Source organism: Puma concolor, chromosome C1, assembly GCF_028749965.1.
Source record: "Puma concolor isolate L17-30 chromosome C1, mPumCon1.1.hap2, whole genome shotgun sequence".
In the NCBI taxonomy this organism is placed as follows: domain Eukaryota; kingdom Metazoa; phylum Chordata; class Mammalia; order Carnivora; family Felidae; genus Puma; species Puma concolor.
The window spans coordinates 72,341,409-72,357,125 of record NC_141674.1 but is presented as its reverse complement, the minus strand read 5'-3'; the positions used below and the strand labels follow the sequence as shown (position 1 = coordinate 72,357,125).

General features: G+C 41.7%; 1 protein-coding gene and 1 long non-coding RNA gene across 5 annotated transcripts in view; both read left to right on the top strand.

Moving 5' to 3' along the window:
- Window positions 1–15,717, top strand: part of DDAH1 (dimethylarginine dimethylaminohydrolase 1) — a 137,985-nt gene continuing 122,268 nt past the window's right edge. Inside the window, exon 1 of one of the 4 annotated variants that reach the window (XM_025912439.2) lies at window positions 1–443. In XM_025912439.2, coding sequence (XP_025768224.1) covers window positions 141–443 — 303 coding nt within the window. In that variant the 5' untranslated portion in view covers window positions 1–140. Of the gene's footprint in view, window positions 444–566; window positions 715–15,717 lie in introns of those variants that run through there. The other 3 variants (XM_025912438.2, XM_025912440.2, XM_086717439.1) reach the window with 3 other exon arrangements.
- LOC147578139 (uncharacterized) lies at window positions 742–4,555 on the top strand. Its single transcript, XR_015254837.1, has 2 exons — window positions 742–3,808; window positions 4,051–4,555. It is a non-coding gene; the product is annotated as an uncharacterized LOC147578139 (long non-coding RNA).

The following is a 15,717-nucleotide window of genomic DNA, read 5'->3' as shown; positions in this document are numbered from 1 at the left end:
CCGGGCGCGAGCGGGGCTCTTTCTGCATCACATTCATCTGCTGCCAAGGGAAGCCGCCGGGCGCTCGCAGGCTCTGCGCGCTGCCCGCGGGAGGACCCGGCCGCCGCGCCCCCGCCGCCGCCCCGCAGCCTCCTGGAGCCATGGCAGCGCTCGGCCACCCCGCCGCCTTCGGCCGGGCCACCCATGCCGTGGTGCGGGCGCTGCCCGAGTCCCTCTGCCAGCACGCGCTGAGGCGCGCCAAGGGCGACGAGGTGGATTTCGCCCGTGCCGAGCGGCAGCATCAGCTCTACGTGGGCGTGCTGGGCAGTAAGCTGGGGCTGCAGGTGGTGAAGCTGCCAGCCGACGAGAGCCTCCCCGACTGCGTGTTCGTGGAAGACGTGGCCGTGGTGTGCGAGGAGACGGCCCTCATCACCCGACCCGGAGCGCCGAGCCGGAGGAAGGAGGTGAGTGCCCGCCCGGCCACGCGAGGGGCGCGGCCGGGGACGCGCACCGGTCCCTCCCCCGCCGCCCGCCGCCCGCGCCCCAGTTGCAGCCGGAATCGCGGAATTGGCCCCCGGGCTAGTTTAAAACTTCTCATTTGGGGGAGAGGGTGTGTCTGAGAGAGAGAGTCAGAGAGAGAAAGAGAGAGAAGTTCATTGTTCACGCCTCCGGGTGAACAGAGCTTGGGTGCCTCCAAGACGACCCGACTGAGTGTGGTTGTGCGGACTCCGGCAGGTGGGTGGGGTGGGGAATCCACCTCACAGACATTTTTATTTGGAAAGATTAAACAGTGGCAAAGACGATGCAACTCGGAGCGTTTCCGAGGGAGCAGGGGCAGGGAGGGTGGCTGTTCCAGGCGGGCGGGCGGATGCCGGGCGAGGACTCCCGGAGGGGGTGGGGGGCAGCGTCAGTTGGTGACACTGAAGCCCCCTAGCCTTGCCGAGGGTTTTCGGACCAGCGCGGGGCAGATGAACTAAGCGGGTGTCGGCGCCCACAGACCTAGGGCGTCCCGAGTTACTTTTGAGTGGTGAGGAGTGAGTCCAGCAGATTGTAAGAATGGTTTGTTGGTGAGCTGTGAATAATGTGTTCGTGAATAGGCTAGGTGTGAAAAGCTGTACTCAGGGTAGAGTGCTGGGGGTGTGTGTCTGTGTTTAATTAGAAATGGTTGTTTCACAGATTCCATGATCTTTATTCTCTGTGTTTTTAAACTTCTAACAATTAGAGCTTTTTGTGTTCTCAAGGAAAAGAGACTCCTTTAAAATATTGCAGCTTGGGAAAATGGCTGTGATTGCTTTAAACCCGTGGTAGGTTGGTGGAGAGAGACAGAGTGAGAATGGATTTTAAAAAGCCATCTGGCCTGGGATTCCCCTTATTGACCGGCTAAGAGCCCAAGCTCAAGACTCTCCGTTGCTATTGCATCGAGTGGCATTGCAAGAAGCTGGTGTTTTCTTTCATATCTGGGCGGTTCGGGATTTTTTTCTTCTATTTTGTCTTTATTCAATTCACATTGGAAATGCCCCCATAGAGCTTATGGTTAAAATATGCTTGTTCTAAGGGCGCCTGGGTGGCTCAGTGGGTTAAGCCTCCGACTTCGGCTCAGGTCATGATCTCAAGCCTCGCATCAGGCTCTGTGCTGACAGCTCAGAGCCTGCAGCCTGCTTCGGATTCTGTGGCTCCCCCTCTCTCTGCCCCTCCCTGGCTTGCTCGCTCTCTTTCTCTCTCAAAAATAAATAAACATTAAAACAATTTTTTTTGAATATGCTTATTCTACACACGCTTCGCTAGTTAGTTGATAGAACCATACATGGGCTGAAAGAATAAGCATATTCCACTTAATTCTTACTGAGACAATTTATCTTTTTTTCCACCCTGCCTTAGCAGAAAACAAAAAGAGTAATGGGTCTTTTTCACTTTACCTTTTTATTTTCTTTGCCACACCTTTGGGTTTGTGAGATGGCCCACTCTATTTTAAACTGATAAGCATGTAACGCCATTTGAATACTAGTATATCCTAGGCCATATGACACAATTGTGGTTTGTGCTTAAAAGAGTAAAAGATTTCAGAAACCTTTTCAAAATCGTACTCATTTGATGAAAGTAATCCAGTTTCCTGTCAACATACTGTCACATATTTAATCATCCATTTCATTTTATTCCTGTAATAAAACCTTCCCAAGTTTGGCCTTCCCAGTGCTAAAGTGGGCAGTGATCTTTCTCTGTCAGTTTTTGAGGCATACATTTTGGAACGGCTTCAGTCTTATATCGGTCTGGTGGCCCCCTGCCAGAGGCCACATGGTGTAGTGGGTAGGATCGTCAGACTGCATCCAGTTCTGTGGCCTTGGGTAGTGTCTCTTGCCTCATTTTTCTCACCTGAAAAGTGGACATAATAATACCTATTTCATAAAGTGGTTGTAATAAATTTATTAACCTATCTGAAATGTATAGGATAGGACATTTCATGAATGCTGGTTATTATTCACTTCATATTAGGTCATGGAAGATTTGCTTCTTCTTGAGCAGTGAGAAGTCTACTATATAGTGATGTGACATTACAGTGACATTTCTCCTTCCCAGGGTGAAGGGGAGTCATCTGCATACCTTAGGATCCATCCTAATCTGCTTTGTAGCACTTCCTCCCAGCTTGAGCTTCCTGCAGGTACACGTGGTCTCCCAAAAACACCTTTGCCATTGCACATGATCTGAATCAGCAGAGTAGCAGACCTTCCAGCTGGAGAGAGAAATATGGGCAGTTGTATTAGATGGGGTGCTTCTGGAAAGCAGGGCTATGCAGGGTGACTAATACTCTTTGAAACTGCTCACAATACCAGTTTACTGCCTTAGTTGTTGAGTGAATAAATGAATAAATGAAATCCTAACTAGCCGATATTAACAAGCTGATAATAATTACTTCAAGGCCTTCTTTGTACTGTTGTATATATTTTTCATGCGATACTTGACTCTCTAACTGAAATTCCACAACGACTAAGGCATTATTTTAAGATTATTGCCACTGATATCCTTGCCTTCTGTCTCCTTATTCTCTATTCTGTTCTTCACACCGTGACTAAGCTGGTCTTTCTAAAACTCAAATCTGATCTTGTCCCTGCTACGATGAAACTTCTTGAGGGACCCCTATTAAGCTTTATGAACCCATTGAACTGGACTCTCTTGCTTTTCCAGCTTCAGTTGCATCTCTGACCCTACCCCAGGTGCCTACCAACCCTTTGGCTCAAGCCAGCTTCTTTCACTAAAGCTCACCATGCTGTTGCTTTTCTAGGCATACATTTCTCCTTTTTCTGGGACATTCCGCCTCTTTCCTCTTCTCCATTTTACCTAGCTGTTTATATTCATGCAGCACTTCTCAGCTTACTGGTATCATTAATATTACTAGCTACTCTCTCTCGGGTGCTTGCCATCTGCCAAACATTGTGTCAGATTTATGTCACAGGTTTCACTGAATGCTCACATCAACTCTTAGAGCTCAGTGCTATCATTATTCTTACTTTCAAGTTGATGGAATTGAGGCTTAGACGGATTAAATCATTGGCCAGGATCATAGAGTAGAACCAGTGAAACCAGGATTTGAACTCAGGTTTGTAGGACTCAAGCTCTAGTCACAACCACTGTGATACTAGACAACCAAGTCTAGGGTTGGCTCTCCTTTTATGAGCGCCTATGACTCTCTGCACTCCCTTCTGTGGTATTTGTCGTACTTTATGATAATGGCCTGTTTTACCTTTCTGTATCCCTCCACTGTTATGAAAACTGTCAGGGCAGGGATCACGTCTACATTCTTCAACATTTTATAACCAGGACCTTGCACACAAGAGTCATGCAGCAAATATCTTTTTTTTTTTTTTTAATTTTTTTTTTTTCAACGTTTATTTATTTTTGGGACAGAGAGAGACAGAGCATGAACGGGGGAGGGGCAGAGAGAGAGGGAGACACAGAATCGGAAACAGGCTCCAGGCTCCGAGCCATCAGCCCAGGGCCTGACGCGGGGCTCGAACTCACGGACCGCGAGATCGTGACCTGGCTGAAGTCGGACGCCTAACTGACTGCGCCACCCAGGCGCCCCAGCAAATATCTTTTTGAACAAGTGTGTCCATGACTTTAGATTTCCCTCCTTATGACATATTTGGTGTTTTGCAAGCATTCTCAATTAATAGAGCCCCAAAAGTTTCATTATAAGTGCAGGTGACTTATAACTGTTTTACTCTTCCTCTCCTTTCCCCTGACTCTGTCTCTTATTATTTTGCTTGTTTTTATAAAAATTGTGAGAAATCCTTCTTTATCAAAGCATCATGTTATATTTAATGACTTTTCTTTCTTGGAAGAAAGGACTGAGAACTGAACTCAAGAAAATAACCCTCTGTGAAAGCAGTGTTTGCCACAATGGGGCCTCCCAAGATTAATAAAACACAGACACTATCTGCAGGAAGCTTAAGTTTTAGTGAAGAAAACTGTGTACAGAGTCAGCAAATAATGTTAAGTGTCTCATAATTCTGTGTCTTCATGAATAGGAATATTTTAATGTTTAATACTTTAAAGACAAATAAATTAGCTTTTAGAACTAGTCTTTTTTTTTTTTTTTTTAGTTTTTGAGAGAGTGTGTGTGTGCATGCTCATGTATAAGTGGGGGAGGGGCAAAGGGAGAGGAAAAGAGAGACTCTTTTTCCATGCCCACCGTGGAGCCCGACCAACACAGGCTCCATCTCGTGACTGTGAGATCATGACCTCAGCTGAAATTAAGAGTTGGATGTTTAACCAACTGAGCCATCCAGGCACTCAGAGAACCAGTCATATTTTAAATGAATCCAGCTTAATTTCTGAAGGAAAAAAAGTCAGTTTACAAATGTCAATGTCCTGTAAACAAATACCTAAGAGCTAATGTAAGACAAGTGACAGGGTGTGAGAATTGGGTTTTTAAAAAATTAAAAATTTTGGATAAATTATACACTTCTGCAATACCAAAATGAAAAGGTGTAAGAGGATAAATATGCAGTGAAGTTGTCTCCCTGCTCTTGTACCTGACTACCTGGTTCCCTTTCTTAGAGGCAACTTTTAATACCATTTTCTTGATTTTTCCTTCTAGCAGGTTTTTAGTACCTAATAAATGATTAACTGACAAAGGCTACTCAAGCAAAATTGTAAAGTATATCCTGTGCCCTTTAACCCCTCTTTGAGAGTTATTTTATCCTTTACCAGGTATCAAGGATTGGTATGTGGAATATTTTGTCTAGGAGAGAAAAAAACAGAGACTCATTCTCACAGTGTGAGAATGGCTTTAATTATCCTTTCCTGGACCATTTGCATTTTTAGGGACCTCTTTAGGAAGGCAATGCATAGCACAGTAATAAATCTCAAAAGTGGAATTAGACATTAAGGTAGGGCAGGGAGGTATAAATGGAAAGAGTGAGCAATACATATTTCGATAGAAATTCCCCTTTTATTAGAGCACTTAACTGTTTGGATCTACGTATTTTGGCCCTGGGTATATTCTTTGGTTAGGCTAAAAGCATAACCCTTTTGATCCCAGAGGCAAATTGAATATGAAGCCAATGTCTAATGACTAGCTAACATGTGCCAAGTTATGTGTGTGTGTGAATTGCAAAACATGGTATTATTATTAGCTTTATTTAAAAGAAGGAAACTGAGGCTTAGGTAACCAGAGTTAAGTAAGTTGTCCAAAGACACACAACTAATAAGTGACCAAACTGAGGTTTTCATGAAAATGTGAAGGTCATTTTTGCTTGAAGTGCTTGTAGCCGGTTGTGGTTAATCATAACAGAACATTAAATCAATACAAAACAACTACCTAAATCCCATTTTATACAGCTAACAATACATAATCTCAGTTGGATATTAACAAAGTGAATGTTTTACTTCCGTCATCTCATAAATGAGAGTAGATTATTTTCATTTTAGTTAAAAAATAATTATCTGGTCATTTACATGAAACCCCAGAATTATTTTATTTTATTTTATTTTTTTATTATATGAAATTTATCGTCAAATTAGTGCTCCTCCCAAAAGATGCCCTCTTCAATGCCCATCACCTACCCTACCCTCCCTCCCACCCCCCATCAACCCTCAGTTTGTTCTGTTTTTAAGAGTCTCTTATGCTTTGGCTCTCTCTCCCACTCTAACCTCTTTTTTTTCTTTTGTTTTCCTTCCCCTCCCCCATGGGTTTCTGTTAAGTTTCTCAGGATCACATAAGAGTGAAACCATATGGTATCTGTCTTTCTCTGTATGGCTTATTTCACTTAGCATAACACTCTCCAGTTCCATCCACGTTGCTACAAAGGGCCATATTTCATTCTTTCTCATTGCCACGTAGTACTCCATTGTGTATATAAACCACAATTTCTTTATCCATTCATCAGTTGATGGACATGTAGGCTTTTTCCACAATGTGGCTATTGTTGAGAGTGCTGCTATAAACATTGGGGTACAAGTGCCCCTATGCATCAGTACTCCTGTATCCCTTGATGAAACCCCAGAATTGCCTAGGCACAATTTGTCCAGAATTGTGTTGTTTACCAGGAGGCTGGACAATTGCTTTTTTTAAATGCACACATTTCCTCAAACTTCTTTTTAACATCAGGTGAGAAAACTGCCCTAAGCCATAATTAGAAATTACTCTTACTTGGGGCGCCTGGGTGGCGCAGTCGGTTAAGCGTCCGACTTCAGCCAGGTCACGATCTCGCGGTCCGTGAGTTCGAGCCCCGCGTCAGGCTCTGGGCTGATGGCTCAGGGCTGATGGCTCAGAGCCTGGAGCCTGTTTCCGATTCTGTGTCTCCCTCTCTCTCTGCCCCCTCCCCCGTTCATGCTCTGTCTCTCTCTGTCCCAAAAATAAATAAACATTGAAAAAAAAAAAAAAATTTAAAAAAAAAAAAAAAAAAAAAAGAAATTACTCTTACTCTCACCAAGATGGAAGGTGAATGTGCTGGAGGCTCTTTCCATGGCAGCGGATTAATAGTTCGTGATAAACTGTCACCTCCAACTGGATAGAACAGCTGCTCCTTTTCAGGATGTTTCTTTTTTGACTCTACTTGGCCTTGGCAATGAATGTTTGGAAATTGATATGTCTTGGAAACTGGAGTACATCTATTATATAATGCAATCTATTCCCATGCAGTTGATCTTGAAAGCCTTGAAAATAAAGAACATAATGATGAGTAGGGAGTGACTTCTATTAGATACTATTAGCTGAAAATGAGCTTTCTGCAGAGATTCCTAGAATCATTAGAGAATCGTTATAAAACTAAGAAGGCAGAGATGGATCCCTATAATTCAGATATGCTGGAAAATTGCTTTTGCATATATTTAAATTCTTGTTGAGCTCATATTTCTTCAAAATTAGTTTTATTAGAGTAATGATGTGTATCTATCCATTACTATATGCCTCAACACAGAAAAATGTACTTAAGACTTTCGAACAAATAGATTTACCTTCCATTGATTTTGCCTCATAAATAAAGTATTCATGGCCTCTTATGAATCTCACTATAAATTTGGAGATGCATGTTTAAAAACTGAGTGCTGGTTGTTACTGATTTTACTGGCATTTGCTGTTCAACTCTGTAACCACTTCAGAAAGCCTCATTTTCTAACTGGACATGTGGTAGAGTTCATTCCCCTGCTCAAGGGGTATCATAATTAAAGTTAAAATAACTGAAATTTTAATGAGAGAAAGAGAAGTTTCATTCGTATCTTGTATAGAACATGGCGTGTTGTTCATTCCAGATAGTCAATAAATATTTATTTACCATAAAGAAATCCCCAGTGTTCCACCACAATGCTCCCCTCACCTTTGAAGTTAGCTTTTATTGCTTTCCCTAAACTGATATGAGGTATTAAATCTGTTAGAGTCCTCAGGCCCATTTCATAAGTAGGCACTTTTCATCCAAATGGACAAGCAGGAGTAGTCTCAAACAACAAATCCCATTTAAAATGCGTGCATATGATGCCATCCTAGTTCACTTCATCATTGTCAAACAGTTTAATAATGTACATGGTCTTCCTGAAGCTGAGTGCTGAAGGAGCAGTAGTATCACATGGAAAGAATAAATCATCAGACTTTAGACTCCTGTTTCTAAATGTTTAGGTCATCCAAGCAAGTATGACCAGAGGAAAAAGCACAGCAGACTAAAAAGATGAAAGTATACATTATTACAGGGTCAGTTTAAATCACTGTGGGCAAACTTAACTTAGTTTATGTTAGCAAATTAAAGAGAATACAACCTCTAAGCTGCTTTTGCAAGTAGGTGCGCTCATAGGAGTAAATTGTCATTATAGTGAAGATGAATACATCAGTATGTTGCTTTATTTGAATATGTGTGATTAAATAAACCTTTGCCTTAATTAAAAATATGTATTTGATTTCTTTGTTCTTGTTTAAGAAATATTAGAGTTTTCTAATTTGCTTACAGGTCCTGTTCAGATGGGACATGGAGGGTGAGAGAAGGATAAGAGATGTGGAAAAATTGATGGGGCAGTGTTGATAACTTACATTTGTGAGATGAGATGAGGGTTTGATGAATAAAAAATACTGGTTTTTATTCAACCTGAAACATTATACTTGTCCTACTTAATTAACCAATCATATAAACTCATGCCTTGCTAATGATGATCCATTATGAGATGAAGCTGAATTATGAGTGCATGATTGCATTAAAAATGACTGTGCTTTTGAAGGTAAAGCAATAGTAGTTACATGACTCCTGTATGTTTATGCATTCAACAACTGTCTCCTACATGCCAGACCCAACGTTTGGTGCTAGGGAGATAGAGATGAATTAGATCTCACTGCTGCCCTCAGGATCTCCCAGTTCACCAGGGATGCAGACTGGTGGCAGATGCTTGCAGAACAAGGGGAGAGGTTTCACGACAGAGTTCTGTCTGGTGCTATGGAAACTCTGAGGAGGTATATCTGACCCACACCAGGACTTCTCAGAAGAGATTATTGAGCTAGAAGTAATGGGAGAAGTCAGAGAGGACAGCCTTCCAGAGATAGAGAGGACTATGAAGTAGAATGAGGGTGATACTCCAGTAAAAAATAATTTCATTAATGTTGAAAAGGATGCAGGATTGAAAAAAGCCCACCTATGCCCTCTCAGAACTTTGAGATTTTGGATCTGTAGCTCCAAGTTCACCAAGAGAACTATATCCTTAACTATTTCCTGTTTGGGGCCTAAAGGGATTTGGTTCCCTAGCACAACCTATTCCTAATTGTCCACTTATTTCTTGAGGTTGCTAGCATGCTATTTTGCAGACGCAGTAATTTTTCCTCTTTGGCCCCAAATTTGTCACGTTAGGATGTATCAGGCAAATATGACATCCCATAGTATATAGATATATATAACATTATCCAGTCAAGATAAGAGAAAACTATTTCCTCTTTGCTGTCAAAATGTGGTTTTATTTACAAATCTCTCCATCTTGGCAGAGTTGAATTTTGTACATGCTGTGAAAGGCAACGTGGTAGGGATATAACGCCATCCTAGAGGTTGGGCGATGCCGGTTTTGACTTTTTGCCTTGATATGAATATCTAGTATTCTTTACAATTTGGAGATGCTCTGCTTTCTTTCTGGATCTCAGGTCATGTTGAGATGGGACATGGTGGGTGAGAGAAGGATAAGAGATGTGGAAAAATTGATGGGGCAATGTTGATAATTTACATTTGTGAGGTGAGATGAGGGTTTGATGAATAAAAAATACTGGTTTTTATTCAACCTGAGACACTATATTTGTGCTACTTAACTAACCAATCATAAAACTTATGTCTTGCTAGTGATACTCCATTATGAGATGAAGCTCAATTTACTCTGTTTCAAAAGCTCAGCTTCCTTAACCATTCATAACATACTTGAAAAGTAGTTTTTTTTTTTTGTATAGAAAGCTTTAGATAAAAGCCATTGGAAGAGTATAATATCCCTAGACCCACACAATTTCTATCATCCCATGACTTTCATCAGTGTCTGCCAGTTGATGTGTCTGTGGCAAACGTGAATCAATGGCCTGAAGAAATGAAGAGCAAGCGGATATGAAATATGTTCTGGAAGCTGTGTTTTTTGCTAGACATGCCCATGGCAGTTCTTTCCCATAAACTCTTCTTACATATGTGTTGACTTCCAATCCTGGTGCTACATTTGGAGCTCTGTTTTCTAAATTTTGACTTTTGTCTTCCAAAACTGCATGTTATTTTTCTGAATAAAGAAAGAAAAAAGATACCCATTTAAATGTAGCTTTTCTGTAGTTACCTATGTATAATTTTTAAAATATAATTTATTGTCAAATTGGTTTCCGTACAATACCCAGTGCTCATCCCAGCATGTGCCTTCCTCAATACCCATCACCCTCTTTCCCGTCTCCCCCACCCCCCATCAACCCTCAGTTTGCTCTCAGTATTTAAGAGTCTCAGTGGTTTGCCTCCCTCCCTCTCTGTTTGTAACTATATTTTCCCCATCCCCTCCCCCATGGTCTTATGTTAAGTTTCTCAAGATCACACATGAGTGAAAACATATGGTATCTGTCTTTCTCTAACTGACTTATTTCACTTAGCATAGTACCCTCCAGTTCCATCCACGTTGCTGCAAATGGCCAGATTTCATTCTTTCTCATTGCCAAGTAGCGTTCCATTGTATATGTAAACTACATCTTTTTTATCCATTCATCAGTTGATGGACATTTAGGCTCTTTCTATAGCCATGTATAATTTAATATTGTTAACAGTAAGATATTGATGTAATTATTTTTAAAGCTTGGAGATATGCTTGTGGTAAACTTGGACATTCTTTGTCTGAAATCATTCAAAGAGCTAAAATTAATAATCTTGGTGCAGTTAAAAGATACTAATGGAAGAAAAACACATCCACTTTATTCTCTTGTTACTTTTTTTTTTTTTTTTTTAGTCCTAGGGAACCATCATTTTACAAAGAAAGAACTATAGTTCAGCTTTGGGTCATATTTTAGGTCACTTGTGATATAAACATATTTTCCAATTCAAGAGTTTTCTGTGGAGAAATTATAATCTAGTGGTTTATTTTGAGGTAGTGAAACCATTTTGCTCTTGCTTTTGGTATTCTTCTGACTTTTCTTATGCCATCTTAGTCCTCTAGCAGGGACCCAGGTTTTCCAGCTCCTCTTTCTGCAAAAAATAGTGTTGAGAGAGAGAAGTACCCTAGTCACAAAGGGTACTGATTTCATTTTTACATTACGCTCAAACTAAGCATGTCTAAAGCTTTCAGCCTCCCCTAGTCTCCAAGCTTCCCCAGGCCACCCCATGTGAGTAGTTTAACAATGAATAGAGCACAGCTTCAAGACAAGGCTTCTTGTATAGTTGTGTGTGTGTTTTCAAAGTGCTGCTCTCCAGCCATCATAGAGGGGTCATGAAATCAATTCAGTGGGTCATGACCAGCCCTTTTATGTTTATTGTAACAGAATCAATAGAAAATGTCAGAGTGCACTGCAACATAGTAGGATAAATACAGTGTCCTGAAACTTTTTTCATTTTGATACATTTGTGTTTGTGTGTATACTAATTACGTATATAAAATACATTCCTTGCTGTAGATAATTGGCAAAAAAAAAAAAAAAAAAAAAAAGTGAAAACCCACTGTATCTCCTTTCAACCAGATTGCACCTTTCAGCCTCTTCATAGAAATTCTGGAGGACCATGCCTGTTGTCCAGTTGGGATCTGGGAATCATGGCAAAAATCCCAAATGTTTATGTATATCAAGTCACATTTTATTTCCATTTACCTAGGTTAGAAATTGAACCTTCTGGCTATTTGGACCCCTGTCCATTCAGGGGAGAAAAAAAAAAAACTTACTTGAGGAACATGAGGAGGAGAAAGACTGTCAACTCCACCATTCTCTAGAAACGGATTCTGCCTCTCCTTTGGTAACATTCTAAGCCAGTTAAGGGAAGGTTACATTGATTAACACAGGCAAGCATGGTTTCCATTTGAATGGGCACCTTTTCCATTTTTTTGAGAGTGGATTCTGTGGTGGCAGCACAGAACTGAACCACAGAGTTCCTTGCGTCCAGAGGGGTGACTCCTGACATTTTCCTGCCTGCAGCCTCCCGGTGAAAGCTATCTGCATTGACCCCAGGAAGCCTCAAGTGTCTAATGTCAGGATTTCCATTCCACTAGAGATGGAAACTCAGAACGCTTTTTTGTTGTTGTTGTTCAAAGAACCCCAGAATATGTCAAAACACAGAATGTCCTAAAACATAATTTTAATGTTCACATCATTTTCAGACCACTGACTAAAGGCCTAGCAGGGACCTTGAAAATCACTGGTTTCACCATTTTTCTTTCACACTTGTGCAACACTGAATAGGTGTAAATCTCAGCCTTTACAGAGGAACGCCCAAATGAAATTTAATTTTCTTCCTCAAGTAACCCATTTCAGCAATATTTGTGAGTGTTGGTGCTCATTAAGTATGAGTCATTTGGACTGACATACAGGTTTGGGTTCATTCTGACAAAGTGTATTTGGTTAGGAACAAGTTAGTCTGTGATTACAGGAAAACGGTATCCGATTTTCAGTGGTAAACCCCACCCCCACCCCCGTCACAGCTGAGCAGCCTAGTCCTGAGAGTGGAGTGTACTCTCACACCTGCTCTTTTGTCCCCCTCAAAAGGAGTGCTGTCAAGATTTCGGTAAGGGAATGATAATAGAGGCAAACAGTGTGCTGCTGTGACTGGAGAAATTGTGTGTTTGTAGAAAAGGGGCTTGGAATTGTGCATCTTGGAACTATGTTTACATGAGAAAAAGTGGGTAGTACAATTGTCATGTCTATGACAACATTTTTCTTTGTGAGCACTGAGCTGGATAACTGAAGCCTCGGAGTGGTTTGCAAGAGAACTGAGGACGAATATTGCTTCTAATCTGGTCCCCAGAGAGAAGCTTCTTGGTGAGGGGGAGAAGGAATGGGGATTTAGGCTGGAACACTTTTTTGAAAGTAAATGACGAAAAACATACAAGACATTGCCCGCTGGCCTCAACGTGGCTGAGGGCTCAATTAGGATTCGATCCACACTCCCTGAAAACACTTGCCTGCCCTGAGGTCAGCCTAATGACTGGAAACTCTGCAAATGTAACAGCTACTGTCCCTTGGACTGTTTTCAACACACAACATATGCACATACGGTTTATACACACTCAGTATCAAGTTGGGATAAAATCAGTTTTCTAACAATGTCTTCCTTGTGTATAATGCTTAGTAGTGATGCAGATCATCAAAACCGATTAGAGAGATTCTTGAGTTACATTATTTTGGTGGACCACTATCCAGGAGAGATATTTTTTTTTTAATGAATTCTGCTTTTTCACTGGGCTCTCTCAGCCCAGGATCACCTCCATATCATCCTTCCTTCCTCTTGATGTCACCCCTTTTTAGAGCTGTCAATGGAGGAGAAAGGGTGTATGCAGTTCCTGGAACTTTCTTACCCTCCCTTACCCTCCTCTTGTTGGGGAGTTCCTTTACCACCATGGATTTATCCTCATATTCTGGGTCTGGATAGTGATTTTCATATTGCAAGTTTCAACTCATAGGTGGATCATAAAGTCCACCTAGCAGGTCACTCTACTTTTTGTTTGCTTTATTGCAAACGAACTAGAATTGAAAATACCGGAGCACGTTCATTACCCATAAGACAGCCAGGTGTCTTTTCATTTACATACATACAAATATATACATGTTCACTAGTGTGTTGTGGGTTGTGATGTAAGATGTATTTGCCATTGAAATCTGCTTATCTAGGAGACCAAGATAAAACTTTAAAAAAGTACTAAAATTACCTTTTATTGATAGTCTTTGCTGTTTGCAGTAACAATAGAATTTTGGCATGTGTCAGAGGCACTGACTTTCATTGAGCAAATAGGCTGTTTGTCTCCTTTTATTACCTAGTAGGAAGGTAAAGCCACTTGTGTAAATGCAGCAAAATGCAGGAGATGGAAAGGAAGGGAAGAAAAGTAAACAGTGTAGATGGTAGGTTTTGAGTTCTTCTCAGTAAGTAGGTACTTCAAATATTAAGGACTCCTTCACATAAATGCTATAGAGTATTTCTGTATTCTTAGACATATCTTCATTTGTACACCAAATTATGATGATGTGTTATTACAGGCCAGGATGGCAGTTGTTTAGAAAGCATACCTGTTATTAAAAAAGCCACATTAGAGGGGCGCCTGGGTGGCGCAGTCGGTTAAGCGTCCGACTTCAACCAGGTCACGATCTCGCGGTCCGTGAGTTCGAGCCCCGCATCAGGCTCTGGGCTGATGGCTCAGAGCCTGGAGCCTGTTTCCGATTCTGTGTCTCCCTCTCTCTCTGCCCCTCCCCCGTTCATGCTCTGTCTCTCTCTGTCCCAAAAATAAATAAACGTTGAAAAAAAAATTAAAAAAAAAAAAAAAAAGCCACATTAGGGACACCTGGGTAGCCCAGTCAGCTAAGTGACAGACTCTGGATTTCGGCTTAGGTCGTGATCACATGGTTTGTGATTTTGAGCCCCCACGTTGACAGCGTGTCAGCCCCACGCTGACAGTGAGGAGCCTGCTTCAGGATTCTCTGTCTCCCTCTCTCTCTCTCTCTGCCCCTCCCCACTCACAGTCTCCCTCCCTTCCCCCCGCCCCAAGAACAAATAAACATTTTTAAAAAATAAATAAAAGGGCCACATTAGAATCCAGTGCATTTTTATGTTTTGTTGACCCCAACCTCACTTCTACCGATTCTACTTTCCCATGCCCCGCACTGATCTGCCCATCGGCATCTTCAGTGTGCCCCACTCCCTAAATCCATCATCACTTGAGGTGCCAGATCATCTCAGGTGCCTCAGTCATTGTCATTCCCAACATGCATACCCCTCACACAAAATCTGGTACCTAGAGACATGTACTTTTAAACTGCCTCAGGAGGCAGACTGATTCCTGTGACATTCCTTGAGCTGTGCTTTTTCCTCCTTTCCATTGCCTTCAGGGGTGGAAGAGGACAGCTATGAATTTAAATTATGGTTCCACTGCTTATTAGCTGTGTAGCCTTGAGCAAGTTGAGCTTCAGTTTCATCCTCTGTAAAAATGGGGGGGGGGGGGGTTGACCATCTGTAACTTTGTTAGGATGCCTATATGCATTAACATGTTAAAGTGCCTAGCAGTACTGTGCACAGAGTAGCTCTTCTGTCAGTGATAGTCCCTCCTCTTATGTTATCTGCTTTCTGTATTTCTAGAGAGCTGTCAGTCATTTAAGCCCCTGAGGTGGAGACTGTGCTTTACTCTTGCTACTTCCCACCCTGAAACTAAAGATCTCCATCCCTTTGGCTTCAGCCTTGCTGCCGTAACCCTTTAGACAAGAAGACTCTGCCTAGCAATTGGGATTTGTGGCTCTTTTTGCACCCCTATGCTGGCTTAACCTGAAACATGTCAGAAGGTTGGGAATACCATTAGAACATATGCTTGAGCCTGCTTGGGCAGCTGGATCAATCCCCCAACACCTATGTGGCTACTGTACAGGCAGGTCTGATGAGGGCACTAGCTTTCTCTCCACTTCACTTTTGTAGGAGTAAGTCATCCTTAACTGAATCAAAAGATACTGCCCTTTCCATAATTCTTCTTCATCCCCTGATCTTCTAAGTAAAAGAATACCTAGAGAATCTCTTCCTTTCAATTTACCATTTGATCCTGAACTATTCATTTATGGGTGTTTAGATTTGAATTCACATTTCTAGTATCTGT